Source organism: Symsagittifera roscoffensis, chromosome 2 (genome assembly GCF_963678635.1).
Source record: "Symsagittifera roscoffensis chromosome 2, txSymRosc1.1, whole genome shotgun sequence".
Classification (NCBI taxonomy): domain Eukaryota; kingdom Metazoa; phylum Xenacoelomorpha; order Acoela; family Convolutidae; genus Symsagittifera; species Symsagittifera roscoffensis.
Window position 1 is genome coordinate 74,848,441 of NC_087063.1, and position 14,740 is coordinate 74,863,180.

Consider the following 14,740-nt stretch of genomic DNA (forward strand, 5'->3'; position numbering starts at 1 on the left):
ATAAAGAGTTAAGATGTACCACTGGTAACTAATGTATCTAACTAAGGTTAAAAGAGAATAAAAGTATTGGTTGAATTAAATCTGACTGTAGTCTAAAAAAAGCAACTAGTGATCCGAAGTCCACTGGACTTCGTAGAGTTAACATTGACTGGTACGTAATTAAATGATAGAGGTCAAGGTTATACCATACTAAAAATACTGAATCACAACAGTTAATCTCATTTTTTCAACTTTGTATGATTGAGATCTGAGGCGCGGAAGGAGCTTGTATAGTTGGTAAATTTCCGTTGACTTTTGAGAAAAAAAAAACGCGATAATGTAAAAATCAATTATAGTAGCGCGCGCAGGAATTTTTTTGCAAAGATGGGGCAGGGGTGGTCGTTGAGGAGTTTTGTAACAAATTTTTTCCAGGCCAGTTAACTTCAACTTTTTGTGCTTTGCCGAAACCCTAGACTTTTGTTTTCATGAAAAATGAGGTTTTTGTGATAAAGCTTTAAACTAAAATTTTCAACTAAAATGTAACTTGAATTTTTCTTCTTACTAATTCCACCCAAAATATTCAAAATGCGCACCTTTTGCTAAGTGCGCGCTAGTTGCTCGAAGTATGCGCTACCGTTGCAATTAGTTTCAACCATCAGATGTGAGCATTTGGTTTTATGTTTCCGTATTTAAAGAATTGAGTTTTGGACGGAATAAGTAAAAAAGACCCAAATCATTAACCTGTTTAATTGAATTTAACTTACGGCTGCAAAACGTCCAATACTTGGAACCAAGCCAGAAAAGAGACCACTCCGAGGATGTAAAAGTCAGATGCAATCACATTGTAGTCGCCATGAGGAATCAAAAGAGTGAGTCCCAAGTAGACAGTCAGACACGCAGACAGCACTAGTCAGACATCAATCGAACTTGAGGCTTTACAATTGCAATAAGACAAAAAACGGGCTTCCAATTAGACCATTTCTTGGATAAGAGTTAACCGAGTCAGATATTCGCAAAACAATGATGTTCCAAAATTGAGGGGCCGCCTAAAAATGGCGTTCTTTAAATTACCAAAAAAAGTTTCAAGAAATCCCCAAATAGTCAATTCTGAAATGAAGAATTTCAGAAAACAACTGTTCCCATACTGGTAAGTTTTAAACATGAAATAGTAAAGATACTATATTAGGCAAAAAAATATCGGCTACCGCAGTTTGCACCATATATACGTAAATAGGAAGAAACCCGGGTTGACCAAAACTTCTTATCATACAATTTCCATATATGAGAAACTTCTTGTCATACAATTTCATACAATTCCATACGTACAGAAAATTGTATGAAAACTCTATGATAAGCATTTTTCCATATATGAAAATTGTATGATAGGTGTTTTGCCATAAACCAAAAATTTTGATTTTTTCTTTCTAAATTTAGTTTCTGAAAAATTTTCGGTTGTAATTGCAACCGAACACAAGTGACATAGACCTTGGTTACTCAAAACACCAAAGGTTGGACGGTCTTGCAACTACAATGCATAGAAAACGACCTGACTTAGGCTGTCTTTCACAATTGATATAACAAAAGTAACAAACTTTTATTTTTTGGCAAAACTTTTTAATGATGATTATATTAAATTTTTCAAATGGTATTTTGGGCCAAATTTTCAAAATTTTGGGACAAATTATGGGCCAAATTTTCAAAATTACTTGAAAAATTTTTTGTGTCGCCATCAAAAAAATGCCAGTCATACAATTTCCATATATGGGAATTGTATGATAAGCATTTTTTTCAAAAAACGAAAACCTCAGTTTTTTATCACCAGATTGTTTTATTAGAATCAAACAGCCACAAAAAAGAGTTTATACCAGTTTTCAACCATTTTTAGAAATTGTATGAAAATTGTATGACAAGCATTTTCCCACACACTTGATGTATGGAATTGTATGATAAGCATTTTCGGTGTATGGAGGTCAACCCGGGAAGTAAGAACGTCGATTGATGCCTAGTCTCGTTTTTGCCACACAGCCGACTCCGCCCATCACTCCAACTGGGCCTTTGTTGCTGCTGCTCTGGATGCCTCTTTTCTCTTCAGAAATCTGGTACTTCTGTACAAAGATAAAATACATCAAATATGTCTAAGAAAATGAATACATATTTGAGACCATTCAAGTAAGGACACGAAATGAAAAGCAATTAAACAGTTAAACTGTTCCAATCTGCTGGCAATACCGATGACCTATCTGATCAAAAGTTTTTTTACCATAAATTTTTGACCAAAAATGTGATGTTTTGGCGCAACTTTTCTTCAAAAATCACATGTATATTGAGGCCAAAGTTGCCTTTAAAACAACATGAGGGTCGCGCAGTCAAAAATGGATGTCGTAAGACAGTAAAAAATTGGGAACCCGAGTACTCATTGGAAATTCTGAGAACTACTCATTTTCTGAGTGCAATATTCGGAAATGAATCCGACACTATCCTCGCCAACAAACTCAGTTCAGGGTGGAGACAGGTGAAGCAAGTTACCGGGGCTATTTTATCTCGTGGAGCAGGGAGTTCAAAGCACCACGACATGGAAAAACTCAGGTATTGAGGATATAATTTACTCGCCAAACTAGATGCCAAAGTCAAGTGTTGAGACGAATCCAAACATATCCGAAGAGCTACTTTCAAGCATCAGCCTTCAAGCTGGCTCATGCAAAGACTTACATAAGAGGACGAACAAGGAGGGTGCTAATAATTTGCAGGTCTCGAACTCTTCTTCTCGCTTTTCGCGAAGGAGTAAAAAGCAGACACAATTTTTGGCAGTCCATTTAAACATTCAGTCGAGAGTGTTTCAGTAAGTCAGAAAAAGACAGAGCTTCAGACTGTGCGAGTACCTCCAGACTAAATACCTTTTTCTGCCGATTCAAGACCGTCGCCTCACAGCAGATCACCTTTGAAGCGGCTTAAGTTTGCGGTGTTCAATCAGGAGAAGTCAAGGTCAACTGATTTTAACTTTTACAGTTTTCAAAATTGACTTGAGGTTCAAAATTTTTTCTGGAGGGGGAACACAGAGGAGCACTAATACCCACAACAATAGATTAGTAAAGTTAATTCCCTATGTTATTGCTGGCCTGGAATTGTGCAACTGACAATTTGGCAAACACCTGCCAATCTTGTCTATTGGAACCTGATCTAAACTACATTTTATGATTGGATAAATTAGATATTTTACCACTGTAAAGTATTTAATATTAACCAATCATGATCCATCTAACTAACAACCCACTTATTTGTAAGTGCTGATATTACTCAGAGAGATTTGAATTTAAGAGAGATTTGAATTTAACTTAGAAATTAGTTGCCTCTCCAAGAGAACTTCAGCAGCCGCAATAAACCAGTATACCCTAGATCTATTGAGCCTAGCAGAGACTAGTTAAACAACCTGAGACTAGAATAGTATAAGAGTAAGATTAGGATCGGTATTAGACTAAGAAGTTGCACGAATCTATCCGGCCGAAAATAAGATAGCGTGACGAGCAGACGGTGTACCCTATCCGAAATTACTCTATGAGTTAAGACCATCGGTTATAACTCATCTGGTGCGACCATAAGTCTCGAACAAGACCTTAATAGCTTAGAATTAACCAAAAATAGATTAGAATTTAGACAAAACATTTTTAAAATGTTACACGACGATAATTTAATCGAAATGTCTCTACGACTCAATAGATCGAAGCCAATATTCCGAACGATAAGAGAACTACCCGGAATTGGAAGAAGACCTCGAACCAGAGACGACATACGACAAAGTAGAAACTTACCAAATAGTTATATGATAGTACGGCAAAAGCCAACACAAACTTTTATATTTAGAATCTTAGTAGCAATGAATTTAGATTTTCATTTGCAAACTTAAATCTTGAAGTCAATCTTCATGATCATTTCAGGCGCTAAACAAAATATTAATATACAATAACGATTGATAAAAAGATCTCAGATCGTTTTCCTAAAATTCTGCAGTATTCTATAAAACATGTTTGGAAAATATTTATTGAAAATCAAAATAAAAATTAGTAGCATGACAATAAACTGTTAGTAATCATAAAATCATCAGCTGTCCCAGCTTCATCACCTAAAACATAACAGCAATCATAAGCTCACTAATATCATTAAAACACTAAATCTTTTCTTAAATAAATTTAAACCATTTTAAACTTAAATTCACTTAATCTGAAAATCAGATCATCAAGGCTTATCCTTGGATCTTAATTAATTTTCTATTTAATTAAATTTACAAAACTTGATCATCAAGGCTTATCCTTGGATCAAAAAGAACAATTTTGTTCTCCCCCACCCACTTAGCTAGTGTCTAACGACCTCAAACGTCGATTCACTATCCAACCCTTTCAAAAACCCAAGACTAATAGAAATTTTTGAACAAAACTAATCATTCAAATTAGGATAAACAGTGAAGAACTTCGGTTATTCATCCTTCACTTGAACCCTCCTCTTACCAGACCCAGGATAAATCGTAGACTTAGTAAGTTTAAAATAGTATCTAACGAACTACTCGCGTTCTAATTATACCTGAACCTTGTGGATCGATTTACTATTCTCCAACCCTTGAACACAATCACTACCCCTAAGTAAGATTAAGTAAGTTAACACCTTAGCTTATACTAGCCACGAGAAAGTAAAAAATCATTCTTCGGAATCGATATACTTTTCTCTCCAACCCTGAACAAATAGACCCAGGTTAAGCTAACCAAAAAATCGTAAGGACTGACAATTTAAGAAAATAGAAATCATCTAACAACTTTTTGCATCCGTCATCCTAAACCTTAAGTCATTTAAAAATCTAGGAAACAAACAAACAATCGTTTTGCACAACTGTGAAATAGATAACAAAAAATACGACCTTGTAATCACACCTCACACACAAACAGTTGGATATATCAGAACAAAACGACAAACACTAAAAAGGAAAATAATAACTAAACAAAGACAAATAACACGAAAAAGATTTTCCAAAAATAGAAACGCATTCTCAGAATCAGAAGTCAGCAATTTAGACGAGTTTATAAATTAAAAGAATCCATTGATAAAAATTGCCCTATTCACGATCAATTATATTTTTCCGACTCAGAAACAACTTCAAATTCATCAAAAAGAGGAAAAAGAAGAATAAAAAAGCAATATAAACACAAACCAGTACACTTGTATAATTGGAATCAACCAATTAGACACATCGATAATTACTTATTAACAGTCATTAAACGAAAAAATGAGCCAAACACACACTCCAAGTGAAGATAGTCCAGACGATGACGATATCTACCCCTTCTTAGTAGATGCACCCGATAATAGAGGACAGCATGATCTTTGTAAGAACTTTCTCCTAAATTTGTTTGAACCCGGAATTAGCCCATGTAAAACAGAGTTCCCAGATGTAAAAATAAAAAGACAGATTATTGATCACTATCTGAAAGATATATGTAACTTAACACAACAATACGGAATCTACACCATAGAATTCAGCTCACCAAACCCGAAGAACCGCAAATATGTAATTCAAACAGACGATCTTGATTTAGAATTTTCAAAAGTATTCTCAGAATATATAAAAAGCATACAATATCATAACTCACAAAGAGCAAACTCCATATTTACTAATGAAGTTTTTGCAATAATATATAGTTATATTTCAATATTAGAAAACGAAAACCCAATCCCGCATATCTCACCGAATGAGACATCCAAACATATAAAGGTACGACATGAAATCACACTATTTTCAACTTTTCTACATATAATTAAAGAAAATTTCACTAAAGATGATGTTTCACAACATACAAAACATGACTTACAAAAAATTTTGGCATGGTTTATAATAGATTATTTCACACATAATATAGATTTAATTTCACAAGCAAGAAAAAATTTTAGACCCCAAAATTCAAACGATGATACCGCCATCACAGAACAATCAGACTACGTTTGGGACCCCGAATGGTGTCATTATGCATTCATAAATATCCCACAATCAATCTCAAGTCAGGCAATAAGTACAATATCTTATGTAAGAGATTATGTAAGGGTAATACCATTATCCATTGATGCAACACCATTAAACTACAATACATTTTTACCCGATACGCGAAATAACAGTTTAAATTCGACCGTCATACACAATGAAAACCTTAATGGAACTAGGAACCTCACTCAACAAGATATTCAAACACCATCACACTTCATAAATGAAGAAATTGTCCAAACAACAACTACACAACAAAGTATTTCACCAATACGTCCAAATTTAACAACACCAAGAAATACAAATACTTCACTAGCACAAGTAACCTTACAGTCAACCGTTAAACCTTCGGTTGCTCCAAAATATTCACAAATGGATTATCAAACATATAGACCCATGACAACACCGTCAAAAACACGCAGAACGTTCACAAGAAACACTTTTGCGGAACACAATTATAATTACGCACATTCATCAAAAACAAACTATCCCCCACGAAAAAATCATAATAATCAGATAAGATCTCGATATTGGGATAACAACCAATTCAGTAAATTTTCAACCTAATTCACATCCTCCACAGGATCGTAGTGAAAATTACCCATTCTTTCAACAGAATAAAAATAAAAAGCAAGCATCTCATCAAACGGATTATTTATCCTCTGATGATGATTATTTACAACCAGATATATTTGCACCATACACTCAAGAATATCGTGGACAAGGAGTGCAGAAACCGTATACATATCATAGAATTTTTTCTTCAACCCAACAGATACACAAAATCAACAACCAATACAAATGCAAAACCCAATTAATACACAATCTTTTCACCCAATTCAGCCACAAAACCCAATGATTACACACTCGTATCAACCAACACAAATGCAAAATGAAATACCACTTCCATATTGCCTTCAACAACACGAAATAACAAAAAATCAACTTTCAAATTTTTCACAAATGCCAAATGCCGCAGAATCATTACAAATGACAATGAATCCATACCTTATGGGTGGATCATCAATAACATCAAACAAACCATTAATGGTATTCACAGGAACAGACCCTGAATATTCTGTAGAAGATTATTTAAATGCAGTAACAGCAAATTTAATTTTAAATATAGGACCTGAACCAATTAATACGCCACTACATCAAAATTGGATACATCGACGCACAGCGTTGATACAGACAACCTTAGACGGCGCAGCCCAAAAATGGTTTTCAGTATTGCCTTAGAAATAAAATCAAATTGGAAAAGATTTACACTAGAATTTTCAAAAATGTTTGACTCCGAAAGAAACAAACAACAACAAAGAGTTTTATGTAATGAAATTCGCAGATTACCAAATGAAACCATCAAACAATTAGCAGTACGTATCGAAACACTAGTTCGAAAAACATATTCATTAAATACACACGACTATAAAAACACAAAAATGACAGCAATCTTAATGATGACCTTAACACCTCAATTAAGGAAAATAGCAATAAAAAAGAGAGCATCCCATCCCTCCTCAATTCGAGAGCCCGATTTAGATTTTAGAAAACTAGTCGACAAACTAGAGCAAGCGGAAATCACAATGAAACTTGAAGAAACAGAAAATCTGAAATTACAATATATTTATTAACCGAATTGAAACAAATACCACAAATATCAACAATATACAAGAATCAGATACAGACCTCGTTGAAAAAATCACTGAAATACTCAATATTTATGAAAAACACCCAAACTTTAAAGGCAAACCATCTTTCAAAAAATGGTGTAATTATTGCCGACGATACGGACATAGTATTTCTGAATGTAGACAAAAACAACAGGACAATCAAAACAAACCTCAAAAACATAAAGAACCAAATAAATCATTCTATCAATACATGAAGAAAGATCAAAATCTACCAAACAAAAATGTATACAGCAACAACAGTTCAGGAAAACCACTTCCGAACAATACCAATTACACGAAAACCCAATCACCATGAAACTCAAGTTATAGAGGAAGATCACCAGAACGAAGAAATACACAAAATTCGTCACAAAATCATTACAATAGACCAAATAGTCGAAATAACTACTCCAGATCAAATTCGAATACAACACAATTTGTTTCTAGATCTAATTCCCAATCAAGGAATAATTACTATCCAAACAATCAATCACGAAACTCATCATACAATAGAAATAGAAACTACTCCAATAATCGAAATAGAAGTTATTCAAACAACCGAAACCAGAATTACCCGAACAATCGATCAAGGAATAACTCATATAACAGATCAAACTATAACAGACCAAACAATAATTATCAAAACAGATCACGAAATAATTCACAAAATCGACATTCAAGTTATAATAATCGTTATAGAAATTATTCCCAATCACCACACAGGAATAATAACCATTATAATAATTCTAACAATCGCCACAGAAATAGTACACCTAAACATCAAAGACATATTAATCAAGTACAATCAAATCCAGTAACAAAATCAGACCCTCCAGGTATTGATGACACATGAAATAACGAACTGCAACTAAATCAAATAAACTGTGAATCATCAGATTCAGAAAGTGATACAGAAAACACTATCTCCATAAATATGATAGATAAATATCTCCATGAACAACTTTTTCATCACATATATATGAAAATCAGTTAGAACTCCTTCACAATTATTATATTGAACCCATCCATTCTACACAAACGGCACAAGAAACTAACGACATCAACACTACAAGTCAATCCAATGAAAATGACAAAACAAAATGCTTGAATACAAATCACATCTATCAAAATATACAAAAAGAACAACCCAAAGAAAAAATTTGGACAATACCATTTCTTTTAGAAAGTCCAAGAAACAAAGAATTTCAACCACCAGATCTTGAAATTGATTTTTTAATTGATTCAGTAGCAGAATCAAACATAATAAACATTCCCACATGGAATGAAATAAAAACATTACACCCAAAACTAACACCTCTTGAAACCTCCAGTAAACTAGCAACAGCACATGGATCAACATTGGTAAACTATGGAAAAATCCAATTATTTCTTCTCCCCACAAGAACAATAGAGCAAAATAAAATTTTAAACAAACCATTTAAACAAATATTCCATATCACTGATATTAAACACAATATCATTGGAGTACCATTTATCTCTAAATATATACCGACAATCAACATTTTGAATAGTAAAATACTAATCAAGGATAAATACACAAAAACAAAAGACACATCCCTAACATTTTTCCAAAGATTAAATAAACAACCACCAAAATTTTATCCAATATATAACCAACAAAGAAAACACCTGAAACCACTATCAGGAAACATATATAATTTTTCAATAAAACAAGTTCACCAATATGATAAAAAACAAAATAAACAACAACTCTATATGTCAGACTTTGAATTCAAACCTATCCATAAATTTTTCAAAATCACAATTTCATCCATAAAATATTTGAAAAACTCGAATTCAGATATTATTTCGTTACATGTATACAATAATACACCCTATCAAGTAACATTACCTTTAGGACTTTTGGGATATTGCGAAACCAACGCTACGATATCACCAGTACACGAAAAAGCATACCGCGTAAATAATATACTTCAGTTATTAGATATTTGTCAATCCACAATTCTTAATGAAGAATTATCCATAAATATTATAATAAGTAATGAAAAATGAAATACAGATTATTTCACAAAAACCCCATATTTCAAACCTACATTCAACATAAACAACTATACAGAGAATCAACAGAAATTTTTAACAATGTTTAACTTCCAACATTCACAAATAACACAAGACGAATTTGATAAGTTAGCCAAACAGCTAATAAAATATTCATCAGTCTATGCAACATCCAAATTTGATGTTGGCAAAATCAGTTCATCACTACATCTCCCATTAAAACCTGACGTAGTTTTCAAAAATAAAGAGCAAGTGAAGTACCAATTCATTTACACGATAAAGTGAACAGATTACTCGATATTTTAGAACAATACAAAATTATATCATCGGTAAACAAAGAAGAACAACCAAAAGGTAACACATTTATCAACCGTGTTATCATCCTAGCAAAAGGAGAATCATTAAAAATAGTTCTAGACGCTAGATATCTTAATTCACTAATAGACGAATCAAAATGCAATTGGCCTCTTGAACCAATACAAGTTATTTTGACAAAAATAAACGGAAAATACTTTACAACCGCAGATATGAATAGTGCATATAATCAAATGCCACTAGATGAACAATCGCGACGCTTAACACAATTTGTTATCGGAAATCAGCAATATGAATTCAACCGCCTATTCTATGGAATATCCATAGGACCAGCAGCATTTTCAGCTTTTATGAGTAAAATTTTTAGACCACTAATACTCAAGAAAAACGCAATCACATATTTAGACGATGTTTTTATGCAATCACAGACAAAAGAATAAATGTTTAATGTTTTAAAACACTATCACAAAATACTTCAGAACTAAAATCTGAAGGCCGCTCCCGACAAGTCACACTTCTTTTTAACACGAGTTAAATTCTTAGGACACAATATAGAAAGAAAAACACTCACTCCATTAAAATCACGCATTGATGCTATTCAGAAGCTCCAACCACCAACAAACAAAAAGAAAATCCAAGAATTCCTTGGAATGTTAAATTTTTTAAGCAAATATGTCTATAAAATGCAATTATACCTAAGACCATTCTATAATATACTTAGACAACAAAATAATTTTGAATGGAACACAGAACATCAAGCACGATTTGAAGAAATTAAAAAACTCTTAACTGAACAAATTTCGAATACAATTCCAGATCCAAATCAACCATTCTATGCAATGTGCGATGCTTCAAATTTTGGCATCGGCGCAGCATTATTACAATTACACAATGGCACAAACAAAATGAATCTTATATCAGCAAATTCTCGATTATTTACTCAAGCAGAGCTACGACTCTCAACTCTAATGAGAGAATGTACAGCCATAATATATACACTAACAGAGTATGAATTTCTGATACTTGGATCAAAACATCCAACAGTTCTATTCACAGATCACAAACCAATCATTTTTCTCTTTACACAAAAATCTAATCCAAATCACCGAGTTTATAGATTTCAATTAATTTTGATGAAATTCCCAAACTTACATATAGTTTGGACAGCAGTAAAGAATCTTGCATTACCAGACACTTTAAGTCGAAATACACCACCTGAATTACTTACACGTAAAACTACAGTTGAAATACCCAAAAATATAAAATTTTACCTTCCAGAAAACGAAACATCACCCCGACTAGAATGCAAATATGCAGTAAAAACTGACGTTGAACAATCACAAATAAATAATCTACAACACTTCCCACTTTATTTAGATTGCCAAAATAACCACTACGAAGTTGATCTACTTGGAACATCAACTTTTAAACCAATTCCATATTCACAATGGATAAAAAATAACATCCAACAAAAAAGAATAAAACAACACCCGCATAAAAAAGACTTTTTTTATTAATTGAAAAAGAAAATCTAACTGATAAAATAAATTTATCAGGACCGCAAACAAACGATTCAAAATACACAATAAATCAAGTTTTTGACCTCCATGACCCACTTGATACAATTCCTTTATCTAAATCAGAAATAGAAAACATTTTTTCCCCCCAACAGATAAAATTACAATTAATACCTTGATACAATATCAAAATCTTGACCCAATAATTCGACAACTAAAATCATGGCACAAATATAAAACTAAACCCGTAAAGGCAGATACAACAATGTTAGGAAATAAAACACTCCTCCGATATTTTCGAAAATTTAATAATACAACAATTAATGAAAACACAGACCTTCTAGAATACCAATTAAATGAATCTACAGTTCCCTGTCTCCCTTTAAGTATGATTCTCATAGCTTTTAATATTTCACATACACAAAACATTAAAGGACACTCTGGATCAGAGAAAACATATTCAAATTTCATACAAAACTTTTATTTTCCAAATGCACCAATTTGGACAAAAGTACTATGCAATGATTGTATAGTATGTCAGCTAAATAAACCTTACCCAAATCAAAAACAAATAGCACAAAAACAAGACTTTAAAGGACAAAGTTTGTACTTTAATCACCGTATTTCATTTGATACAAAAGAACCAATTTCACCATCATCCGAAAGAAACCCCTACATTATGGTAATTGTTGACGCATTTACACATTATGTAGCACTTAACCCAGTACCACATTGTAACGCTTATTACGCTTACACAACACTTTATGAACACTGGATAGCCAAATTCGGACTACCAGAAATTTTAGTTACAGACAACGGTCCGGAATTCATAAATAATGAAATCATCACACTATGTCATTTATATAACATCAAACACAAACCACGTACATCTCACGCACCTTGGACATACGGCTTAGTCGAAGGTATGAACCGTTCACTACAAGAATATCTTAGATGTATCATCAATGGAAATGATACAAAATACACCGAATGGTCAGCAGATGTAAAACTATTTCCCTTAGCATATAATTCACAAATCACGACAACTCTCGGAATGTCACCATATGAAATGGTTTTTAATCAAAAGCCACGCAAACCAATTATGTTTACAGCAAACTCTCATAAAAATGCACAAAGTCATTGCCAACCGAATAAAGACTCAATTTGTTATAACCTACCTTTACACACACACGATGAAGATCATTTTCATCACCCACAAATTCTTAAATTAGCCTCCGGTACACACACCGAATGGATTTTAAACAGAGATAAAAAACACAATGAAATTTACCAAAAAGTAACAAAAAAGTTGTTACAAAGGCAAAACATTAATGAACAAATAAATTCACGCTTTACACCAGCCTCCGGTTTAAAAATTGGAACATTTGTTTTAATACCCAATTTTAACACTCAAAAAGGAATTTCTAAAAAATTACAACCCCTTCGTAAAGGACCATACCAAATAATTGCCAAACCCACTGATGTCACATATAAAATCACCGACTCAGACAAAAAAGAATTTGTTCAACATCGAAACAATCTATTACCTTATTATCCAAAAGAATACGCACTACGCGAACTAACTCAATTATATTCTTTCACAGGTTTAAAAGTTATTCAAAATAACCCACATACAGAGAATAAAACAAAGGAACAAAATGACATTCATCTCGAAAATCAAAATAAAAAATCAACCACAACAAAAAACAATACAAAAAAGCTAGATCAAAATATACCTCAAAAAGAAAGAAAAAATAGAAAATTGACAGAAAAAATAATACCCCAAGAACAAATCGACAAATCAGAACATAGAGAGTCATCACGACTTAGAAATCAACCACGTAAAAACTATAAAACATTCATCCCACAATCTAAAATATTAAAGAAAGTCGAATTTCAACAGCTTTAATTTTATATTTCATAATCTTTGCACCTCTGAAATATTCTGAACTTTCATTTTTCAAAATAACATGCTGACAAACACGCAGCGACTCTAGTTCATAATTAGCCAATAGGATTCATCCAATCCGTCACCTTCTCTAACTATAACACAAACCAACTAGACGAACGATATTAAAACTCCAGGCATATCTATAACTATTACTTTGCAACCTCCAGGTCAAGAATAAGCAAACCATTCCAACTTGACAACTAAAATAAATATCACCATAATATCATAACCCTCCCTTATCTAATAAACCAAATATCAACAATATTTCCCCAACTCAGACCTCAAATACCCCCCAAACAAATATGTTAAATTAGCCTAAAGTAAAAGAACGACCATTTTAATTAGCCTTAAGTATAAAAATCTCAAAAATACCCCAGATCATTTGACAAATAAAAATAAAGAAAAAGAAGACCTCCCGATCACCATAAAATTTGCCCCCAACAATTTTTCACAAAACTCAACCCATGTAACATTCGTCTACTGCAGTCACACATGAGGCTTAAGAAAAATAGGCCCTATAACCACTGGCTCAAGGGTCAGGGACACCATCTCTTGTGTTTTTCTACCTCAAGAACGGTCGGAGCCAGTTCGGTTCGTTTGTGACATGAGACTACGACCCGTTACAGCTTAAAGGCTACTACTAAAATATCCCCCCACTCTAGAATTAGAAACGTCCCCATACTTAGGTCTCTAGATACCCAAAATACATGAACGCCGTTAAAAACCGGGTTGGAACAATCCGTTAAGTTACTTTTTATTAGACAGTGGAACTTTGATCCATTTCAGATGGATCAACCTAAAACTCGCCTTACCTCAACATAACAATTATAAAACACACTCTAGAAATTTAAATTAGGTACTCACATCGTAGCACGCTCAAGAAAGGGAAGTACTTCAGTCGGTAATCAACTCGAGAATTAAATAATGTAACTAAATGACTTTTAATGTTTATCAGTTTCAATGACAAGGACAAGTTTTAACTCTAGGATATAGTTTCTCGTGAACCATTGGGACACTCAAGCTGTCCACCTTTCCACCGAAGGTTCACTCTAGTCCAGTTCAAATAATAATCCAATCGAGTAATGACAATCCAGTTCTCGGGAATACGCTTGTCTCTGTTTCAGATGGGACAGCTCTACTCTTGTTCTATTGTGACAGAAATTGCGAATAGCAATTTCCCACCGTTTTATTTAGCAACTTTCCCGCGATTGTTACTCGATTGTTCTGACTTCTCTTTTCTGATTTT

The 14,740-nt window shown here is 33.1% G+C and overlaps 1 protein-coding gene across 2 annotated transcripts in view; it reads right to left on the reverse strand.

Moving 5' to 3' along the window:
• The window catches only part of LOC134840508 (transient receptor potential cation channel subfamily A member 1-like), a 76,320-nt gene that overhangs the window by 15,753 nt on the left and 45,827 nt on the right, over positions 1–14,740 (reverse strand). For both annotated transcript variants that reach the window (XM_063856355.1, XM_063856356.1), the window contains 2 exons: positions 1,982–2,084; positions 744–885 (listed from right to left, as the gene is read on the reverse strand). In XM_063856355.1, the coding sequence (XP_063712425.1) occupies positions 744–885; positions 1,982–2,084 (245 nt within the window). The remainder of the gene's footprint in view (positions 1–743; positions 886–1,981; positions 2,085–14,740) is intronic.